Source organism: Lissotriton helveticus, chromosome 9 (genome assembly GCF_964261635.1).
Source record: "Lissotriton helveticus chromosome 9, aLisHel1.1, whole genome shotgun sequence".
NCBI classification, from domain to species: domain Eukaryota; kingdom Metazoa; phylum Chordata; class Amphibia; order Caudata; family Salamandridae; genus Lissotriton; species Lissotriton helveticus.
The window spans coordinates 28255877-28273089 of NC_136070.1; the positions used below are offsets into that span (position 1 = coordinate 28255877).

The 17213-nt window shown below is 45.3% G+C and overlaps 1 protein-coding gene across 9 annotated transcripts in view; it reads left to right on the forward strand.

The window, feature by feature from the left end:
• Window positions 1-17213, forward strand: part of HECTD1 (HECT domain E3 ubiquitin protein ligase 1) — a 424699-nt gene that overhangs the window by 8760 nt on the left and 398726 nt on the right. For all 9 annotated transcript variants that reach the window (XM_078659397.1, XM_078659396.1, XM_078659400.1 and 6 more), the window contains exon 2: window positions 15811-16064. In XM_078659397.1, coding sequence (XP_078515523.1) covers window positions 15925-16064 — 140 coding nt within the window. In that variant the 5' untranslated portion in view covers window positions 15811-15924. The remainder of the gene's footprint in view (window positions 1-15810; window positions 16065-17213) is intronic.

Sequence of the window (17213 nt, forward strand, 5' to 3'; positions counted from 1 at the left end):
GCGCTAGAGAGCTCTCGTAGGCCCCAAGGTACCAGTATTTACTGCTCTGTAATTCCTAGATATTCCTGTTGGCAAACAGTAGTAGCCTCCTGTTCCCTTCGTGCAGTTACTTCTCTAGCTGAGTAAACAAGCATATGCCTATTCTTAATGTCCGCATAAGGCTGCTCCCAGGGTCAGGGTGTCCCCAGTACTTAGAGCTGGGTCATTATGCAACTTTTGGAGAGAACTATCTGAGGGTATGAGTGGGTTGTACTTGAGCTGTGCGTCATTTCAAGCGTTTAATTCTATTTACTGTACAGTTGTGCTATTACTTGAGAGGTGTATACTTGTGCCTTATCACCGGCTGAAGCTTAGAGGAGTTTATGCTGGGACTTGGGTAAAAGCAGAGCCTGAGAGAGGTTTATACTGGAGCTATGGCATTGCCTGAAGCTTGGAGAGATTTAGCTATGGCACTGTCACATTCTAAGGCCAAGAGGTGTATACTGAATTTCGGAAGAGGTTTACGCTGGAGCTCTGGTATCACTTGAACATTTATGCTGCAGCTCTGTTGCTGTCTTGAGGCTGGGAGAGTGGTTTATTCTGGGACTCTGTTACTATCTTAGGTGTGTGGAGGTCTGTACTGGGACCCTGGTACTGACTGAGGCTTAGAGAGATTTAAACTGCAGCTCTGGCACCACCATCTTCAAATAATATTCATACCCTGATGCTATATCATGTCGAGGTAGAGCTGGGGTCTCTACCTTTTCAGTGATAAGAGCTACTTGTGTTCAAAGAAAATCCTCCTGAGCTACTAATTATTAGAGATATACTAGTAACCATATCGGACGAGATTGCATTAGTGGTCACCACATGTTGTAAGATCCATTTAAGATTACTAACGATGTTCACCTCTGTGCTTCAGGCATGGCTGCCAGCAGTAAGGTAAAACATGCTTTGTCAATGTGAAATGCCTCTACATGGGTAATACATAAAAGCCATCCCTGCAATTCTCTGGCACATAGCTAATAACATTAGCAATAGTCTCCCAAACAGTAATTAATTTTTATCACTCAAATGTCAGCTTTAAAGATGCTTTGGGAATTCAACAGCTTTTTCCAAAGATCAGCTTATGAATTCTGAAAATGCACACTTTTTTTTTTTTGAAATACACACTTTTCAAATTTGGTATAGACCTATTAATCCAAATAAGCAAAAGCTTTTAGTGTAGTTCACTGGGCAGCCCTCGTGAGAGCTCCTTACAGGTAGCTGGAGATCTACCTGTAGCTCACAAGCTACTCTGGGAAGCGCGAGGAAGAGGTTTATTGTGGGTCTCTACCACCATCTCTGGGTAAAAATGATTCATGCTTGCTCTGGTAGAACATTTTATACTGGACTTTCAGTACCCTCAGTGGCTTAAAGAGATTTACATACATTTTAGCTTTTCTTCGAAGCTGTGAGAGGTTTATATATTAGCTGTACTGTTATGCAAGTCTAGCAATAGCTTTACAGTATACCTCTGGCAACAGCTGGGGGTGGGAAAGAGTTTTATATTTTAGCTGCAGCCGTCTGTGAGACTGAAATACCATTGACGCTTCAATGCTGCTAGCATACGAGGCTGCAGCAGGTTCTTGGAAGTTTATACGCGAGTAGCACACTATATAAGGCTGGAAGAGGGTTTTACACTATTTGTTTTTTAATGTCATTATAGTTTTCTAAGCCCGGCCAACAGTGTGTGGGCACCACAGCGGTGTGTAAAAATTATTTTAAAGAATAAAAACATGCATAACTGAAAATAAAATGATACCCAAGGTGAGGGAGGGCGCTGCTCTGTTAATTGTTTTGGGAGGGCGGTTCATTGGAGCTACATTTCAATTTAATTCAATTCAATTCTCTATTATGTTTTGGAACTCCTAGGAGATCCACATAAAAAACATACATTTCCATGCTGCAGGAGCCATGCTGTGTCTTTGGTTTGATTCTATGAGGGAAGGTTTTCCATGTTGTGTGATGACCCCCAATGATGTGGTTATGGTGTATGAGACCCAGTGCCTAGCAGTGTGAGCGAATGACACACTGGTTACGGTTACTAGTAACCTGGCAGCTTTGAACCGCTCTTCTACTCCCTTTATGGTATTTCTTAAGGTCATAGTCCACTAAGCTGGTTTACCCATTGTAAGATTTTTAGTTTGATGTCTATGGTCCTGAGGGCATAGGTTGCAAGAAGAGATGGTGTAGAGATCTGTTGGGATAGTCTTTTTTTTTTTTTTTTGCAATAATCAGTGGCCCGGTTATATAGCAAGTTGGGGACCACAGTGGTTGACTAAATTAGAGACCTGTGCTGGGTCAAGATGTATAAGGGAGTTGGAGAAGTGTGGCTCAATGGTTGGAGCGGCAGACCCTGATGCAGAGGTCTAGCCTGGGACCAGGGTTCAATTCCCCGCCTCGGCGGGTCTTGGGCTCAAAATTCCACGGACTGATAATTCTCGCCTCTGTGCCTATTCCAATCATGGAGTCCCACTCTGCAACTCTGGGCAATAGCTTGCTTAATCTCCACAACGGCCCCCACAACGCTAAGGATGCCTGGCCTCCAGCTTGGGGGTGCCCAGGAGTGGACACCTCACAGGGAAAGCCAGGATGGGTTCCACAGCGTTATTCGTACAAGCGCCTTGAGACCCTTGCGGGTGAGTAGTGCGCTATACAAGTATCAATTTACATTTTACATTTACATTATGCTGTTTCTTTGAGCTACAAATGGCTGCCCAATTTCTAAGTATGTGTATTTCTATATTATGTTTCTAGAGCATGAACCTAGACCAAGGGCAGCGGAGCTCGGTGCTAGATCACAGGCAAGCATAAAGTCAACAAGTGATAGAGGTAGCTGGGTTGTGCACAGTTAATGCGCTGTAACATAGTGTCTGTTAAAGAGGCGAGTCTTCAACTCTTTTTTTAAAATTTGGAGCAGCGTTGGGGTGGACCTGATGGATATGGGGATATGGTTTCAGAGCCTCCATTCAAAGATGGAATTGTTATGGAGTATTGTGTAACTGTATTGATTACATATACATTTACATCACTGTATATTACCCAGGCTGGACATTGGTCAGCCCATCCTAGCATACCTGGATATTGAACGTTTTTTAATTAGTGCTGTTCTGTGTATGTGTGTGTGTGTGTGTGTGTGTGTATATATATATATATATATATAATTAGGTTGTACTTGCCAGAGAGATTATTATTCTGGGTTTTATCCCAGGGTTATGGGATGCTGTAGTTTCTTAGAAATGGCCATGTTTTCAGCGCACTTCTGAAGCGCGCATGCTCCTTAATGCTTCAAATCTTGGACTGTAGTGATTTGCAGATCTTATTGGCTTGTGCTGTGACATTGGTGCCTACTTTGGGTTTCTCATAGTAAGGTGGAATGATCATCTGTTGTGCAAGCCTGGCGAGCATGGTCCTTTTTTGTTGTTTATATTGCAGGAATTTAACTTGTATGTATAGCAGTTCTTTTACTTAGGAGGCTCTGTAATAATGCAAAGTGCTTTAAACATTGGTTCTCTAGCTACAATTAGCCACTGGAGTGCTTGCTGAACAGTTATCATACATTTTGTTGCTTCAAAGCGGGAAAAGGTCTGACAGCATTTTTAATTGGGTGAATTTTGTGGATGACTAAACCGGGGTACCGATGTATAGGTTGTTGCCATAGTTGATCTTGGAGTTTACTTGTGTGAGGATAGTGGGTAGCTTTTGTTGATAGCCATGGTATGGGAAGATATCGTTGTCTTCATTGTGTAGTAGCTGCTGTTTCGACCTCGTTGACTTGTGGTATCACAACTAGGTCTGAATCTGTGGTTACTCCTAGGTTTCTTGCCTCTCGAGTGGTTGGAAAGTCCGAGTTCCTCTAGCTATATGGCGGTAGGCTGGTGTTTTTGACACTGTACAAATTACGATCTCTGTCTTTTTATTGTTAAGCTTTAGGTGGTTACTCATCAATGCATTGATGGCTCGAAGGCAGCCATCAGGTTTTGATTGGTAGATTTCTTCCAGGCCATCCATTTTTAGAATGATATGCGTATTGTCTTCTTAGTGGTAGCAGGTGAGGTTGAATGATCTAATTAGGATTGGAAAGGGGGTGAGGGAGATGTTGAGTAGTCAAGGAGATATGATGGACCTCTAAGTGGCGTCACAGTGTTGGGTATGAGGGGCAGATGTGAAGGGGGTAAGTCTATCAAATGTCTGTCTGAGAAAAGAGGAAATCATTGTAGAGTATTTTCTTGCATTAAATAGGATGACGTTTTTGTAGCAGCATGTGGTTGTGGACAGTGTCAAATGATGCTGATGGGTCCAGCAGCCATAGGGCGGCCACACAATTCTGGTCTGCTGTGGGGTTTTGGTCATCCTAAATGGATACGAGGACTGCCTCTGCCTGATCTGACTCTGAATTGTTGGTCTGACAACAAGTCATTGTCCTCCATAAGCCTGGAAGGTTGAGTACCCAGTGCTCTGCCACTCCGACGCTGGGAGAGAAGTCTGTAGTGAGCTCTGGCATCAGTTCTGGGAGATTGATTATTCTGATAACCTTGTGAAGCTAGAATATCGGTTTATGCTGGTAATATGAGGCTTATAGGGATTTATACAGATATCTACTGTTATGTGAGGCCAGTGAATGTTCATATGTGACCCCTGGAATTATCTACATCTCGTAGAGGTTTGTATTGGAGCTCTGGAGCTGTCTAAGCCTCAGAGGGGTTTGTGAGGAGCTCTGGCGTTAGCCAACGCATTGGGATATTTGTCCAGGAGCTAGTCCACTATCCAAGGTATATTCAGGAGATCAGCAACTGTCTGAGGTTTATACTTGAGCGCTCGCATTATCTGAGGCATAGGGAGGGTTATACAGGACTTTGCAGTACTTGAACCGTATGTAGGTTTATTCAAGGTATCTGGAACTGTCTGAGGACCATGGAGACTTATAAGGGAACACTAAAAGGCTTATATGTTAATATATTGAAGCTGAAATAAAGCTCTAGTTTGGTTTATACTGGAGTGCTGGCACTGTTTGAGGGTTATACCAGAGCTCTGCACTGCTCAAACCATAGGTGGGCCTATGCAGGAGTTCTGGCAGGACCTGAGACTTGAGGAGGTTTATACTGATGTAGGCGGGGGAGGTTTATACTGAATTCTGATTCAAACTTTAACTGGAAGGGATTTATGCTGGCGCTATAATGATCTCCGACAGTGGCATGAGTTAGTGGAACTATGCTCCTCTGAGGTAGCGAGAAATTGAAGTGGGATTGCACAGATACTTTAGTATATCTAAGGCGCGTGCCCTGGTACTGTACCACTATCAGGGGCTTAGAGAGGTTTTTACCTGCCCTCTGGCATGCACTGTCACAGACCCCAAATGAGTGTGTGCATTCTGATACTATCTGACGCTTATTGAGGTTTATGAGAAGCTTTGTCACTACCTTCGGCGTGCAGGGTTTTTTCAAGAGTCTGCAGCATATAAAGGAGCTCTGGCAGCAGTATCTGCAGCTTGTAAAGGAGCTCTGGCAGCAGTATCTGCAGCTTGTAAAGGAGCTCTGGCAGCAGTATCTGCAGCTTGTAAAGGAGCTCTGGCAGCAGTATCTGCAGCTTGTAAAGGAGCTCTGGCAGCAGTATCTGCAGCTTGTAAAGGAGCTCTGGCAGCAGTATCTGCAGCTTGTAAAGGAGCACTGACAGCAGTATCTGCAGCTTGTAAAGGAACACTGGCAGTAGTATCTGCAGCTTGTAAAGGAACACTGGCAGCAGTATCTGCAGCTTGTAAAGGAGATCTGGCAGCAGTATCTGCAGCTTGTAAAGGAGCTCTGGCAGCAGTATCTGCAGCTTGTAAAGGAGCTCTGGCAGCAGTATCTGCAGCTTGTAAAGGAGCTCTGGCAGCAGTATCTGCAGCTTGTAAAGGAGTTCTGGCAGCAGTATCTGCAGCTTGTAAAGGAGCAGTGGCAGTAGTATCTGCAGCTTGTAAAGGAACACTGGCAGTAGTATCTGCAGCTTGTAAAGGAACACTGGCAGCAGTATCTGCAGCTTGTAAAGGAGATCTGGCAGCAGTATCTGCAGCTTGTAAAGGAGATCTGGCAGCAGTATCTGCAGCTTGTAAAGGAGCTCTGGCAGCAGTATCTGCAGCTTGTAAAGGAGTTCTGGCAGCAGTATCTGCAGCTTGTAAAGGAGTTCTGGCAGTAGTATCTGCAGCTTGTAAAGGAACACTGGCAGCAGTATCTGCAGCTTGTAAAGGAGCTCTGGCAGCAGTATCTGCAGCTTGTAAAGGAGCTCTGGCAGCAGTATCTGCAGCTTGTAAAGGAGCAGTGGCAGCAGTGTCTGCAGCTTGTAAAGGAGCTCTGGCAGCAGTATCTGCAGCTTGTAAAGGAGCTCTGGCAGCAGTATCTGCAGCTTGTAAAGGAGCTCTGGCAGCAGTATCTGCAGCTTGTAAAGGAGCTCTGGCAGCAGTATCTGCAGCTTGTAAAGGAGCTCTGGCAGTAGTATCTGCAGCTTGTAAAGGAGCAGTGGCAGTAGTATCTGCAGCTTGTAAAGGAACACTGGCAGTAGTATCTGCAGCTTGTAAAGGTGCTCTGGCAGTAGTATCTGCAGCTTGTAAAGGAACACTGGCAGCAGTATCTGCAGCTTTTAAAGGAGCTCTGGCAGTAGTATCTGCAGCTTGTAAAGGAACACTGGCAGCAGTATCTGCAGCTTGTAAAGGAGTTCTGGCAGCAGTATCTGCAGCTTGTAAAGGAGCTCTGGCAGCAGTATCTGCAGCTTGTAAAGGAGCTCTGGCAGCAGTATCTGCAGCTTGTAAAGGAGCTCTGGCAGCAGTATCTGCAGCTTGTAAAGGAACACTGGCAGCAGTATCTGCAGCTTTTAAAGGAGCTCTGGCAGTAGTATCTGCAGCTTGTAAAGGAACACTGGCAGCAGTATCTGCAGCTTGTAAAGGAACACTGGCAGCAGTATCTGCAGCTTGTAAAGGAGTTCTGGCAGCAGTATCTGCAGCTTGTAAAGGAGTTCTGGCAGCAGTATCTGCAGCTTGTAAAGGAGTTCTGGCAGCAGTATCTGCAGCTTGTAAAGGAGTTCTGGCAGCAGTATCTGCAGCTTGTAAAGGAGCAGTGGCAGTAGTATCTGCAGCTTGTAAAGGAACACTGGCAGTAGTATCTGCGGATTGGTGTCACTATAACGCTGATTTTTACAACGCATTCCGTTACATCGGAATTTTTACAACGCAGGATCCATTACATCGGATGCCATTACAACGCATGGCATTACATCGCAGATGCTATTACAACGCATGGCATTACATCGTAAGTATAGGTAAGTATACTTTAAAAAAAATGTAATTAAGTTAATTTAATTAATTTAATTTATTTAATTTAATTAAAATACATTTTAAAATAGTAATTAATTTAATTTAATAAATTTAAATCTATGTATTTAATTTAATTTTAATAAAAATTGTAATTAATTTTAATTAATTAATATAGTGAAATTATTTTAATTTAAATATGTTTAAAATTGTAATGAAATTAAATTAATTAAAATAATTTATTTAATTTAATTAATTTAATTAAAAATGTAATTAATTTAATTAATTTAATTTAATAAATATATTTTAATTAATTTATAAATGGTAAATATAATTTAAAACACCCCTGTACCCCAAAACCCAAACCCTACCCTAAAACCACCCCTGTACCCCAAAACCCAAACCCTACCCTGAAACCTAAAAACACCCCTGTACCTCAAAACCCAAACCCTACCCTGAAACCTAAAAACACCCCTGTACCCCAAAACCCAAACCCTACCCTGAAACCTAAAAACACCCCTGTACCCCAAAACCCAAACCCTACCCTGAAACCTAAAAACACCCCTGTACCCCAAAACCCAAACCCTACCCTGAAACCTAAAAACACCCCTGTACCCCAAAACCCAAACCCTACCCTGAAACCTAAAAACACCCCTGTACCTCAAAACCCAAACCCTACCCTGAAACCTAAAAACACCCCTGTACCCCAAAACCCAAACCCTACCCTGAAACCTAAAAACACCCCTGTACCCCAAAACCCAAACCCTACCCTGAAACCTAAAAACACCCCTGTACCCCAAAACCCAAACCTTACCCTGAAACCTAAAAACACCCCTGTACCCCAAAACCCAAACCCTGCCCTAAAACATAAAAATACCCAAACACCCCAAAACATATACCTCAGTACACCAAAACATATACTCCTATACTCATACTTATTAAAAAAATTACTTAAATTAATAAATTTAATTTATAATATTTAAAAACATAAATAAATATTTTTATTTATTTTTATTTATAATTAATAATAATTAAATCAATTATATAATATTAAATAAAAAAAAAAAAATTATATACTTACCAATACTTACGATGTAATGGTATGCGTTGTAATAGCATCTGCGATGTAATGCCATGCGTTGTAATGGCATCCGATGTAATGGATCCTGCGTTGTAATAGCTGCGTTGTAACAGCATTACGACGTAAAAGTTGCGTTGTAAGTGATACACACCGTATCTGCAGCTTGTAAAGGAACACTGGCAGCAGTATCTGCAGCTTGTAAAGGAGATCTGGCAGCAGTATCTGCAGCTTGTAAAGGAGCTCTGGCAGCAGTATCTGCAGCTTTTAAAGGAGCTCTGGCAGTAGTATCTGCAGCTTGTAAAGGAACACTGGCAGTAGTATCTGCAGCTTGTAAAGGTGCTCTGGCAGTAGTATCTGCAGCTTGTAAAGGAACACTGGCAGCAGTATCTGCAGCTTGTAAAGGAGATCTGGCAGTAGTATCTGCAACTTATAAAGGAGCTCTGGCAGTATCTGCAGCTTATAAGGGAGATCTGGCAGTAGTATCTGCAACTTATAAAGGAGCTCTGGCAGTATCTGCAGCTTGTAAAGGAGCTCTGGCAGCAGTATCTGCAGCTTGTAAAGGAGTTCTAGCAGCAGTATCTGCAGCTTGTAAAGGAGATCTGGCAGCAGTATCTGCAGCTTGTAAAGGAGATCTGGCAGCAGTATCTGCAGCTTGTAAAGGAGCTCTGGCAGTAGTATCTGCAGCTTGTAAAGGAGCACTGGCAGCAGTATCTGCAGCTTGTAAAGGAGCACTGGCAGCAGTATCTGCAGCTTGTAAAGGAGCACTGGCAGCAGTATCTGCAGCTTGTAAAGGAGCACTGGCAGCAGTATCTGCAGCTTGTAAAGGAGCACTGGCAGCAGTATCTGCAGCTTGTAAAGGAGCACTGGCAGCAGTATCTGCAGCTTGTAAAGGAGCACTGGCAGCAGTATCTGCAGCTTGTAAAGGAGCACTGGCAGCAGTATCTGCAGCTTGTAAAGGAGCACTGGCAGCAGTATCTGCAGCTTGTAAAGGAGCACTGGCAGCAGTATCTGCAGCTTGTAAAGGAGCACTGGCAGCAGTATCTGCAGCTTGTAAAGGAGCTCTGGCAGCAGTATCTGCAGCTTGTAAATGAGATCTGGCAGTAGTATCTGCAGCTTATAACGGAGATCTGGCAGCAGTATCTGCAGCTTGTAAAGGAGATCTGGCAGCAGTATCTGCAGCTTGTAAAGGAGCTCTGGCAGCAGTATCTGCAGCTTGTAAAGGAGCTCTGGCAGCAGTATCTGCAGCTTGTAAAGGAGCTCTGGCAGCAGTATCTGCAGCTTGTAAAGGAGCTCTGGCAGCAGTATCTGCAGCTTGTAAAGGAGCTCTGCCAGCAGTATCTGCAGCTTGTAAAGGAGCTCTGCCAGCAGTATCTGCAGCTTGTAAAGGAGCTCTGCCAGCAGTATCTGCAGCTTGTAAAGGAGCACTGGCAGCAGTATCTGCAGCTTGTAAAGGAGCACTGGCAGCAGTATCTGCAGCTTGTAAAGGAGCACTGGCAGCAGTATCTGCAGCTTGTAAAGGAGCTCTGGCAGTATCTGCAGGTTGTGAAGGAGCTCTGGCAGCAGGATCTGCAGCTTGTGAAGGAGCTCTGGCAGCAGGATCTGCAGCTTGTGAAGGAGCTCTGGCAGCAGTATCTGCAGCTTGTGAAGGTGCTCTGGCAGCAGTATCTGCAGCTTGTAAAGGAGATCTGGCAGCAGTATCTGCAGCTTGTAAAGGTGCTCTGGCAGCAGTATCTGCAGCTTGTAAAGGTGCTCTGGCAGCAGTATCTGCAGCTTGTGAAGGTGCTCTGGCAGCAGTATCTGCAGCTTGTGAAGGAGCACTGGCAGCAGTATCTGCAGCTTGTGAAGGAGCACTGGCAGCAGTATCTGCAGCTTGTGAAGGAGCACTGGCAGCAGTATCTGCAGCTTGTGAAGGAGCTCTGGCAGCAGTATCTGCAGCTTGTGAAGGAGCTCTGGCAGCAGTATCTGCAGCTTGTGAAGGAGCTCTGGCAGCAGTATCTGCAGCTTGTAGAGGTGCTCAGGCAGCAGTATCTGCAGCTTGTAAACAAGTTCTGGCAGCAGTATCTGCTGCTTGTAAAGGGGCTCTGGCAGCAGTATCTGCAGCTTGTAAAGGAGATCTGGCAGCAGTATCTGCAGCTTGTAAAGGTGTTCTGGCAGCAGTATCTGCAGCTTGTAAAGGAGCACTGGTAGCAGTATCTGCAGCTTGTAAAGGAGCTCTGGCAGCAGTATCTGCAGCTAAGGAGACAAGGACGCCCACTGATTTGTCCCCAGCCCTACCGGCCTGTCCCCACCTTGAACCTGCAGAAGCAAAACTCCGGTGTGTTCTGCAGCCAGCAAACTCAAGAACCCCAAGGACCTGCCCTGCCTTCCAAAGAAAAGACGTTGTCTCCTGTGAACACCAAATTTGTTCACCCACAGACTCCAGCTCCGGCCACATCCGAAAGTCTGCACCACTCTGCACCCGTCTACCGCTGCCCGAGTTTGAGTGGCCCAACACCATGAGGAGGTCTCCCCGGTGATTCTGACCTGACATCTAGAGATCTCTGACCTGTCTCAAATCTCCCAGTGAAGCCTGCAGCCTCTTTCTAGAGCACTCCTCAACCAGAACTGGTAAGAGAAACCAGACGCCTAAAGACACCCCTCCACCTGAAACCCCACAGCCTTGGGTGGCCCAGCAGACTGTGTCCCAGCATCCCAACTTACCTCTCGAACCTGTGGTCACCGCCGGAAGATGTACGTCCCCGAGCTTGCAGTCTTTGTTGAAACCATAGAATCCCCATTGCAATCAACAGGGCACCCGACGCCAAACCAGCACCCTGCACCCAGCCGCTGCCGGGGGTGCACTTTTGTGCTAAACCGGATCACCCTTCGTCCCAAGCCTAACACCAGGAGCTTTGCTCTCACAACCCAGTAGCCTGCTTGTAAGCATCCACCAATCGGAGGCCCGCATCGAATAAAACACTGAGCCTCAGCACTCTGCACCTGGCCGTCCTAATGCCGCTGAGGGTGTAAAAAGAGTGCATCCTTGCCCCTGGGGGAACCCTTGTTCTTGCCTCAGAAACCTAACCCCAAAGACCGAGTACTTACCTGGTAACAGTTAGCTTAATTTCTCTCCCTAGGAACCTTTTGACTGTTTTTCTCTTTAAAATGTTTTTAAGTGTGGAGTGATTTGTATGGAAACCTGAAAAATTGTAATCGTGCAAAATTGATTTTTACTTACCTTTTCTCTAGCAAATGTCCCAGTGTGATATCTAGGCATATTAGAGTAGAAAAAGTATCTTAAAAATAATCTAAAAAGTAAAGAAAAAGTAATCTGTACATTAATTTCAATACCTTGACTTACTGTATTTCATACAACTGCATTTGAACTTGCATTCGCTTGTAAACACTGCATACTATTTGGCTAAGTATGTATTTCACTTACCTGTGCCAGGCTTGGCTTAGTTCTATAAATAAAATAACGTAATATTTTTATACACACAAAATTAGTCTGAGTTCAGTCTTTGGGTGTGACATCATTTGCTGATTGAGTGTGTATAACAAATGCTTAACACTGTCCTCTGATACAGCCTTAAAACTCACCCACACTACCACAAATAGAGAATAAGGTGCTATCTACTTTCACCTCTGCCTATCTTTTGGGGTTCCACTGAATTCTGTGCACACTATACCTCATTTTGGTATAGTATATACAGAGCCAGTTTCCTACAGTGAGACTAAAGCAACAGGACACCACCCGGGATACCTCTGAGAAGCTTTGATTGTGGTCTTTCCCAAACCAGGCAGAGACCCACTAGACATTCGCTCTTATCAGCATCTATCGCTCCTGAGTCCAGATTATAAAATCTTAGGCTGGGTACTAGCAAGCCGACTGCTCCCCATAATCCGCACTCTTTGGCACGAAGATCAATCCGGGTTCATACCCAGGCGCAGTACGTTCCTTAACCCCTTCCATGCTCATGACGAGCTCATGCAGTACAGTGCTCCTGTGCTCATGACGAGCTGAGCTCGTCATGACCACACCCGTTTTTATTGCTGTCCAGCACAGCAGCGGAATCGCTCTAGCAGCGATGCGGTTAACATTCAGAGCTTATTACGCCTTGTACAGGACCATCCTCACCCCCGAAGCCCCAAGCCGGGTGGCAGTGTCACCGGATATCAAAAAGGCGGTTGACACCCAGAGTTGGCACTAACTACTGCTGACCCTTGAATACATGCGGGTCGGTCTAGGCTGCCATGACTGGATTTACACACTGTACAAGAGCTCGACAGTGAGAGTCTGGATAGGCCAATTGATATCAGAGAGCTTCACAATTCAGAGGGACACCAGGCAGGGGTTTCCTCTCTCTTTGCTGATCTGTGCCCTAGCAATGGAACCGCTGGCCTTCCATCTGCGACAGCACGTGCACTAGTGGGGAATCTCTGTGCACACCACCCCATTCCGCTGTAGGTGGACGATGCCCTCATTTTCCTATGGTATTTGGGGGCCTCCGTACCAGGTCTGACGCTTTTGTTGGATGAATTTCACTCGGCTTAAGGTGAACTGACCCAACTCATGCCTATTCCCTCTGGCATCAATCCCTGAACTAAACAGGGCTGCCCCAATGAGATTCTGACTGGAGGAACTACGGCACCTTTAAATATTTGGGTGTCCAGATGTACCACTCGAAAAGGACATCAAGAAGAGCAACTGGGTCCATTTGTAAGTCTCAACCCTTTTGGCGATCACTACCCCTCTCCCCGATTGGCTGGGTGGTAATCTCCAAGATGCTCATGCTACCCCTACCTGCTTTACTTTTTTGCAACGCTTTTGATCGTGCTACCTAAGAGCTTCTTCCGTGAACTTCATGACCTCCTGTTGGACCTAATATGGGGCAAAGGCCGGCTGCTGGTGGCTCTTACCACCCTCCAACAACTCCTAACCGAGGGCTGACTCGGAGCACCCAATTTTGTGCTGTATTATACGGTGGCACCGCTACAGTGGCCAATGGGGTGGTTACTGACAAATGCATGTCCCGAAAAGGTAGCAATCTGCAGGATCCTAAGAAATAAGAGTATCTACACATGGTTGAGCTACCCGGACAGTCACCCACACTGGGGAACATGCCAGATGACTGTGGCCCATCTGTGTTGGCGTTTAATTTGCATGACAAAGGTCCCCACGTTCCATACTCTCCATCCATAATGATATGGCGCCTGCCGCTGCGATACGGCAAGGGGAATGCGGAAGTCGACCAACTGGGGGATATTTACCATGAAGGTACCCTCATGTCATTCTAAGACATGGATATTTATGGTATAGGAGCAGGCCATTTTCTGACATTTCATGCCATACATCATTCACTGTGAGCCACACACTGCACAGGGGAAGCAGAACCCCCTCTATCCCCTACGTTACACGCACTCCTGACCCATGGAACCACATGCCACGACATCACCACATTATACACATCCCTTAATACCAATCCACCATCTATACTAAGGGGGTGCAGGCTAAATGGAATGGCATCCTTCCACAACTGTTACTGTCCAAGGCGTTCAGCAGGTGAAAGAGGTGTCCTGTAACCTGAAATTCTGCTTCACACAATTTAATTATGTGCATCATACCTACCTCTCCACGCAGCGCATTAAACGCATGTTCCCAGCCCTGACCGCCCTAGGTGCAAGTTATTGGACGTTGGATTCTATCACATGGTGTGGGAGTGCCTAATGCTACAATCGGTCTGGCATGAGGTCACTAATATAGTAGCTGAACTCGTCGCGGATGCACCCCGACACCCGAGTCCTGCCTGCTAGGGCTTTGCCTCAAAACCAAGGGAGACAAACACCGTCACAGGTTCATCTACCCCGCTTTTGTCCTATGTAAAAGGCAGATAGCGATGTCGTGGCGGGCGCCCATGCCCCCAACGATCGCAGGCCACACTACTGACAAGGGCCTGAGCTGAAACAAATACCCATAAGCTGATCCGGATGAGGGGGAACTCTAGGACTGGCAGCGAATGCTGGGAGACCTAACTTACCAACATTGAAGCGGAAAACAAGTTGCGCCCACCCTGAAGTGCACACCACCATTAGCAGTCAGAGAATGCATTTGCACACAGAGAGGCAGATCTCCTAACCACTGGAGCAAAATCACACAGAGGAGATAGAGGGCAAAACATTGGATGGATGCAAACTCCACCCTGGCCACTGACAAGCATGATAACCCCCCAACTCTGAAGCCCCAGACCGACTTTCTAACACTGGTGTACCCCCCTCAACCAACGATGACAAAACTATGGCACGTCCTTGTCACTCTACTCAAAACCGAGACTGACCAGTGAACACTGCCACACAGTCATCTAATGTCTACTGAGTGTAGTTTGTCCTTGTTGCTTTATTTGTGGTTTACTCCTTTAAACCATCATTTTCTTTTCACACTAAGTGAAATATGTTGGCTCATATTGTAAATTGCAAAAACATTAAACACACATTTTGGGGGTAAAGCAATATGTGGAAACTGGGTATCTGAACAAAATGTTTACCATTTGCATATCACTAAGTAGAGTGTTCTGATTTGTTTTCATCTTATTAAAAACTCGACTCAATTGCAAAAAAAGTGCTTTTATAACTACTAAAATATATTTTGAAGTGTTTGTACTGCTCATTTACAAGCTATTTTAATGTGTATTAGAAAAAACCCTGACACACTACAGCCTTTCATTTCGCACTTTGTACAGCACGATTGTCAGACCGTTCACTTTTCAAAACTTTGCTGCTTATTGTATCTTGGAAGTTGTTTACGTCTCTTTCTCTGACTGCACATTCTAAAACATAAGCTGACATTTGACTTCTGTCTCTCAACATAGAACAAATGTGACAGGATAAAAGCAAGATTTTAAGCCATCTTTATTGCTCATTCACTTTCTGAGATACCAGAACACTTGTTCTGTATCAGCTTGCCAGAATTGGCCATTAGGCCCTAAAAATAGCTTGCCCTGATCAAATTTGAATTGCCATAGCAAGTAGATTTCTCGAGGCCTGTGGGTGAACTGCAAGGCCAGGCGCGGGTATGCCACAAAGGCAGATGATCATTAGGGCCAAGTATGCATCACTGGATGATTTACCTGCTAGACCGGTTTTTTCAGTCGCTTTGTGTTTACCTGTACACATTTGGCAGACCTGTGGTTCAGGGAGTTAAAGGAAGTGCTGTCTGCTCTCCTGCTTAGCAGCACCTTAAGCAGCTTTACACTTGTGCGGGGGGGCTGAGTCAGGCAGGCGGCTAGGTTTCTCCTGGATTCTGATCCACAGGAGGATGGATTCGCTTGTGAATGGAGATTGGTGGCTGAATCTCACCCAAGATAAATGACAGAGGTTCTTCGCGCTGCAGAGTATTAGAACAGCCCATCGTTGTTATGAGTTCTCTTATCCTGCCTATTTTTACTCTCTCCAGGCAAAGACTGTAGGAGATCCCAAGAGCACCATCGTTTGACTCCCATCACTGGCTGTTCGCTTGGAACCATTGATGGATTTCTGGTGCTGCTCCTGATCTTGTTCAGCGGGGACCATGGCAGACGTGGACCCGGATACGCTGTTGGAATGGCTCCAGATGGGACAGGGGGACGAGCGGGACATGCAGCTGATAGCCCTGGAGCAGCTGTGTATGCTGCTGCTGATGTCCGACAACGTGGACCGCTGTTTTGAAACGTGAGTTCCCCTCACCTGTTCTTTATTGTTGTGACTCTGAAGCTCACACATTGTGTGATGTAAGGGATTGTCCTGCCATGTTCTGAGGAGCAGGTGTCCTCATGAATGGTCTACTCTGTTGTGTATGGAACTAGCCTGTGAGATCTGTACCGTGAGGGACAGCTGTGCTGTCTGAGCGTATAAAATGTATAGAACCTGCCAGGTAGACTGCCTTCTAAATGTGTAAGAGACGTATAACCGAAGGCAATCTTTGCTGCTTGAAAACACAACTTGTTATAACTGTATAACGTGAACTGACCTATTAGTACATAGATATTTTTAGAGCACAATCCTAGCTGGATATCATTTGAGCCCTAAACATTGGAGAGGCATGATTGAAAGTAACTTACAAAGAGGCCTACTATTCATGAGCGGCAGTTCTGTTCTTGTGGCGATGTAGGTTTCCAGGTCTTGCTAAATTGCTTTAATGTTGGGCATTTTGGATGTTCTCTGAGATGTTGTTCCACATCCTGGCAGCATAGATCGAAATAGTCCTTGCAGTCAGTACAGTTCGGTAGAAAGCTGAGATTTGAACATATAAGATGTGTTTAACCTGAACGATCTCTCTGATGCTTGAACCTGTAGTGGATGTGTAGTCTGCTGGATCGCTCTTAATGCTTGAACCTGTAAGATCTATGTATTGTGCTGGATCGCTCTGATGCTTGAACCTGTATGATCTGCGCATTCTGGTGTATCTTTTTAATGCTAGAACCTTTAAGATCTGTGTACTGTGGTGGATCACTTCTCTGATGCTTGAACCTGTAGTGGCTATGTAGTCTGCTGGATCACTTCTCTGATGCTTGAACCTGTAGTGGCTATGTAGTCTGCTGGATCGCTCCTAATGCTTGAACCTGTAAGATCTATGTATTGTGCTGGATCGCTCTGATGCTTGAACCTGTATGATCTGCGCATTCTGGTGTATCTTTTTAATGCTAGAACCTGTAAGATCTGTGTACTGTGGTGGATCATTTCTCTGATGCTTGAATCTGTACGATCTGTGTATGGATCACACTGATGCTTGAACCTGTAAGCTCTGTGTATGGATCACACTGATTCTTAAACCTGTAAGATCTGTGTATTTTGTTGGATCATTCTGATGCTTGGTCCCGT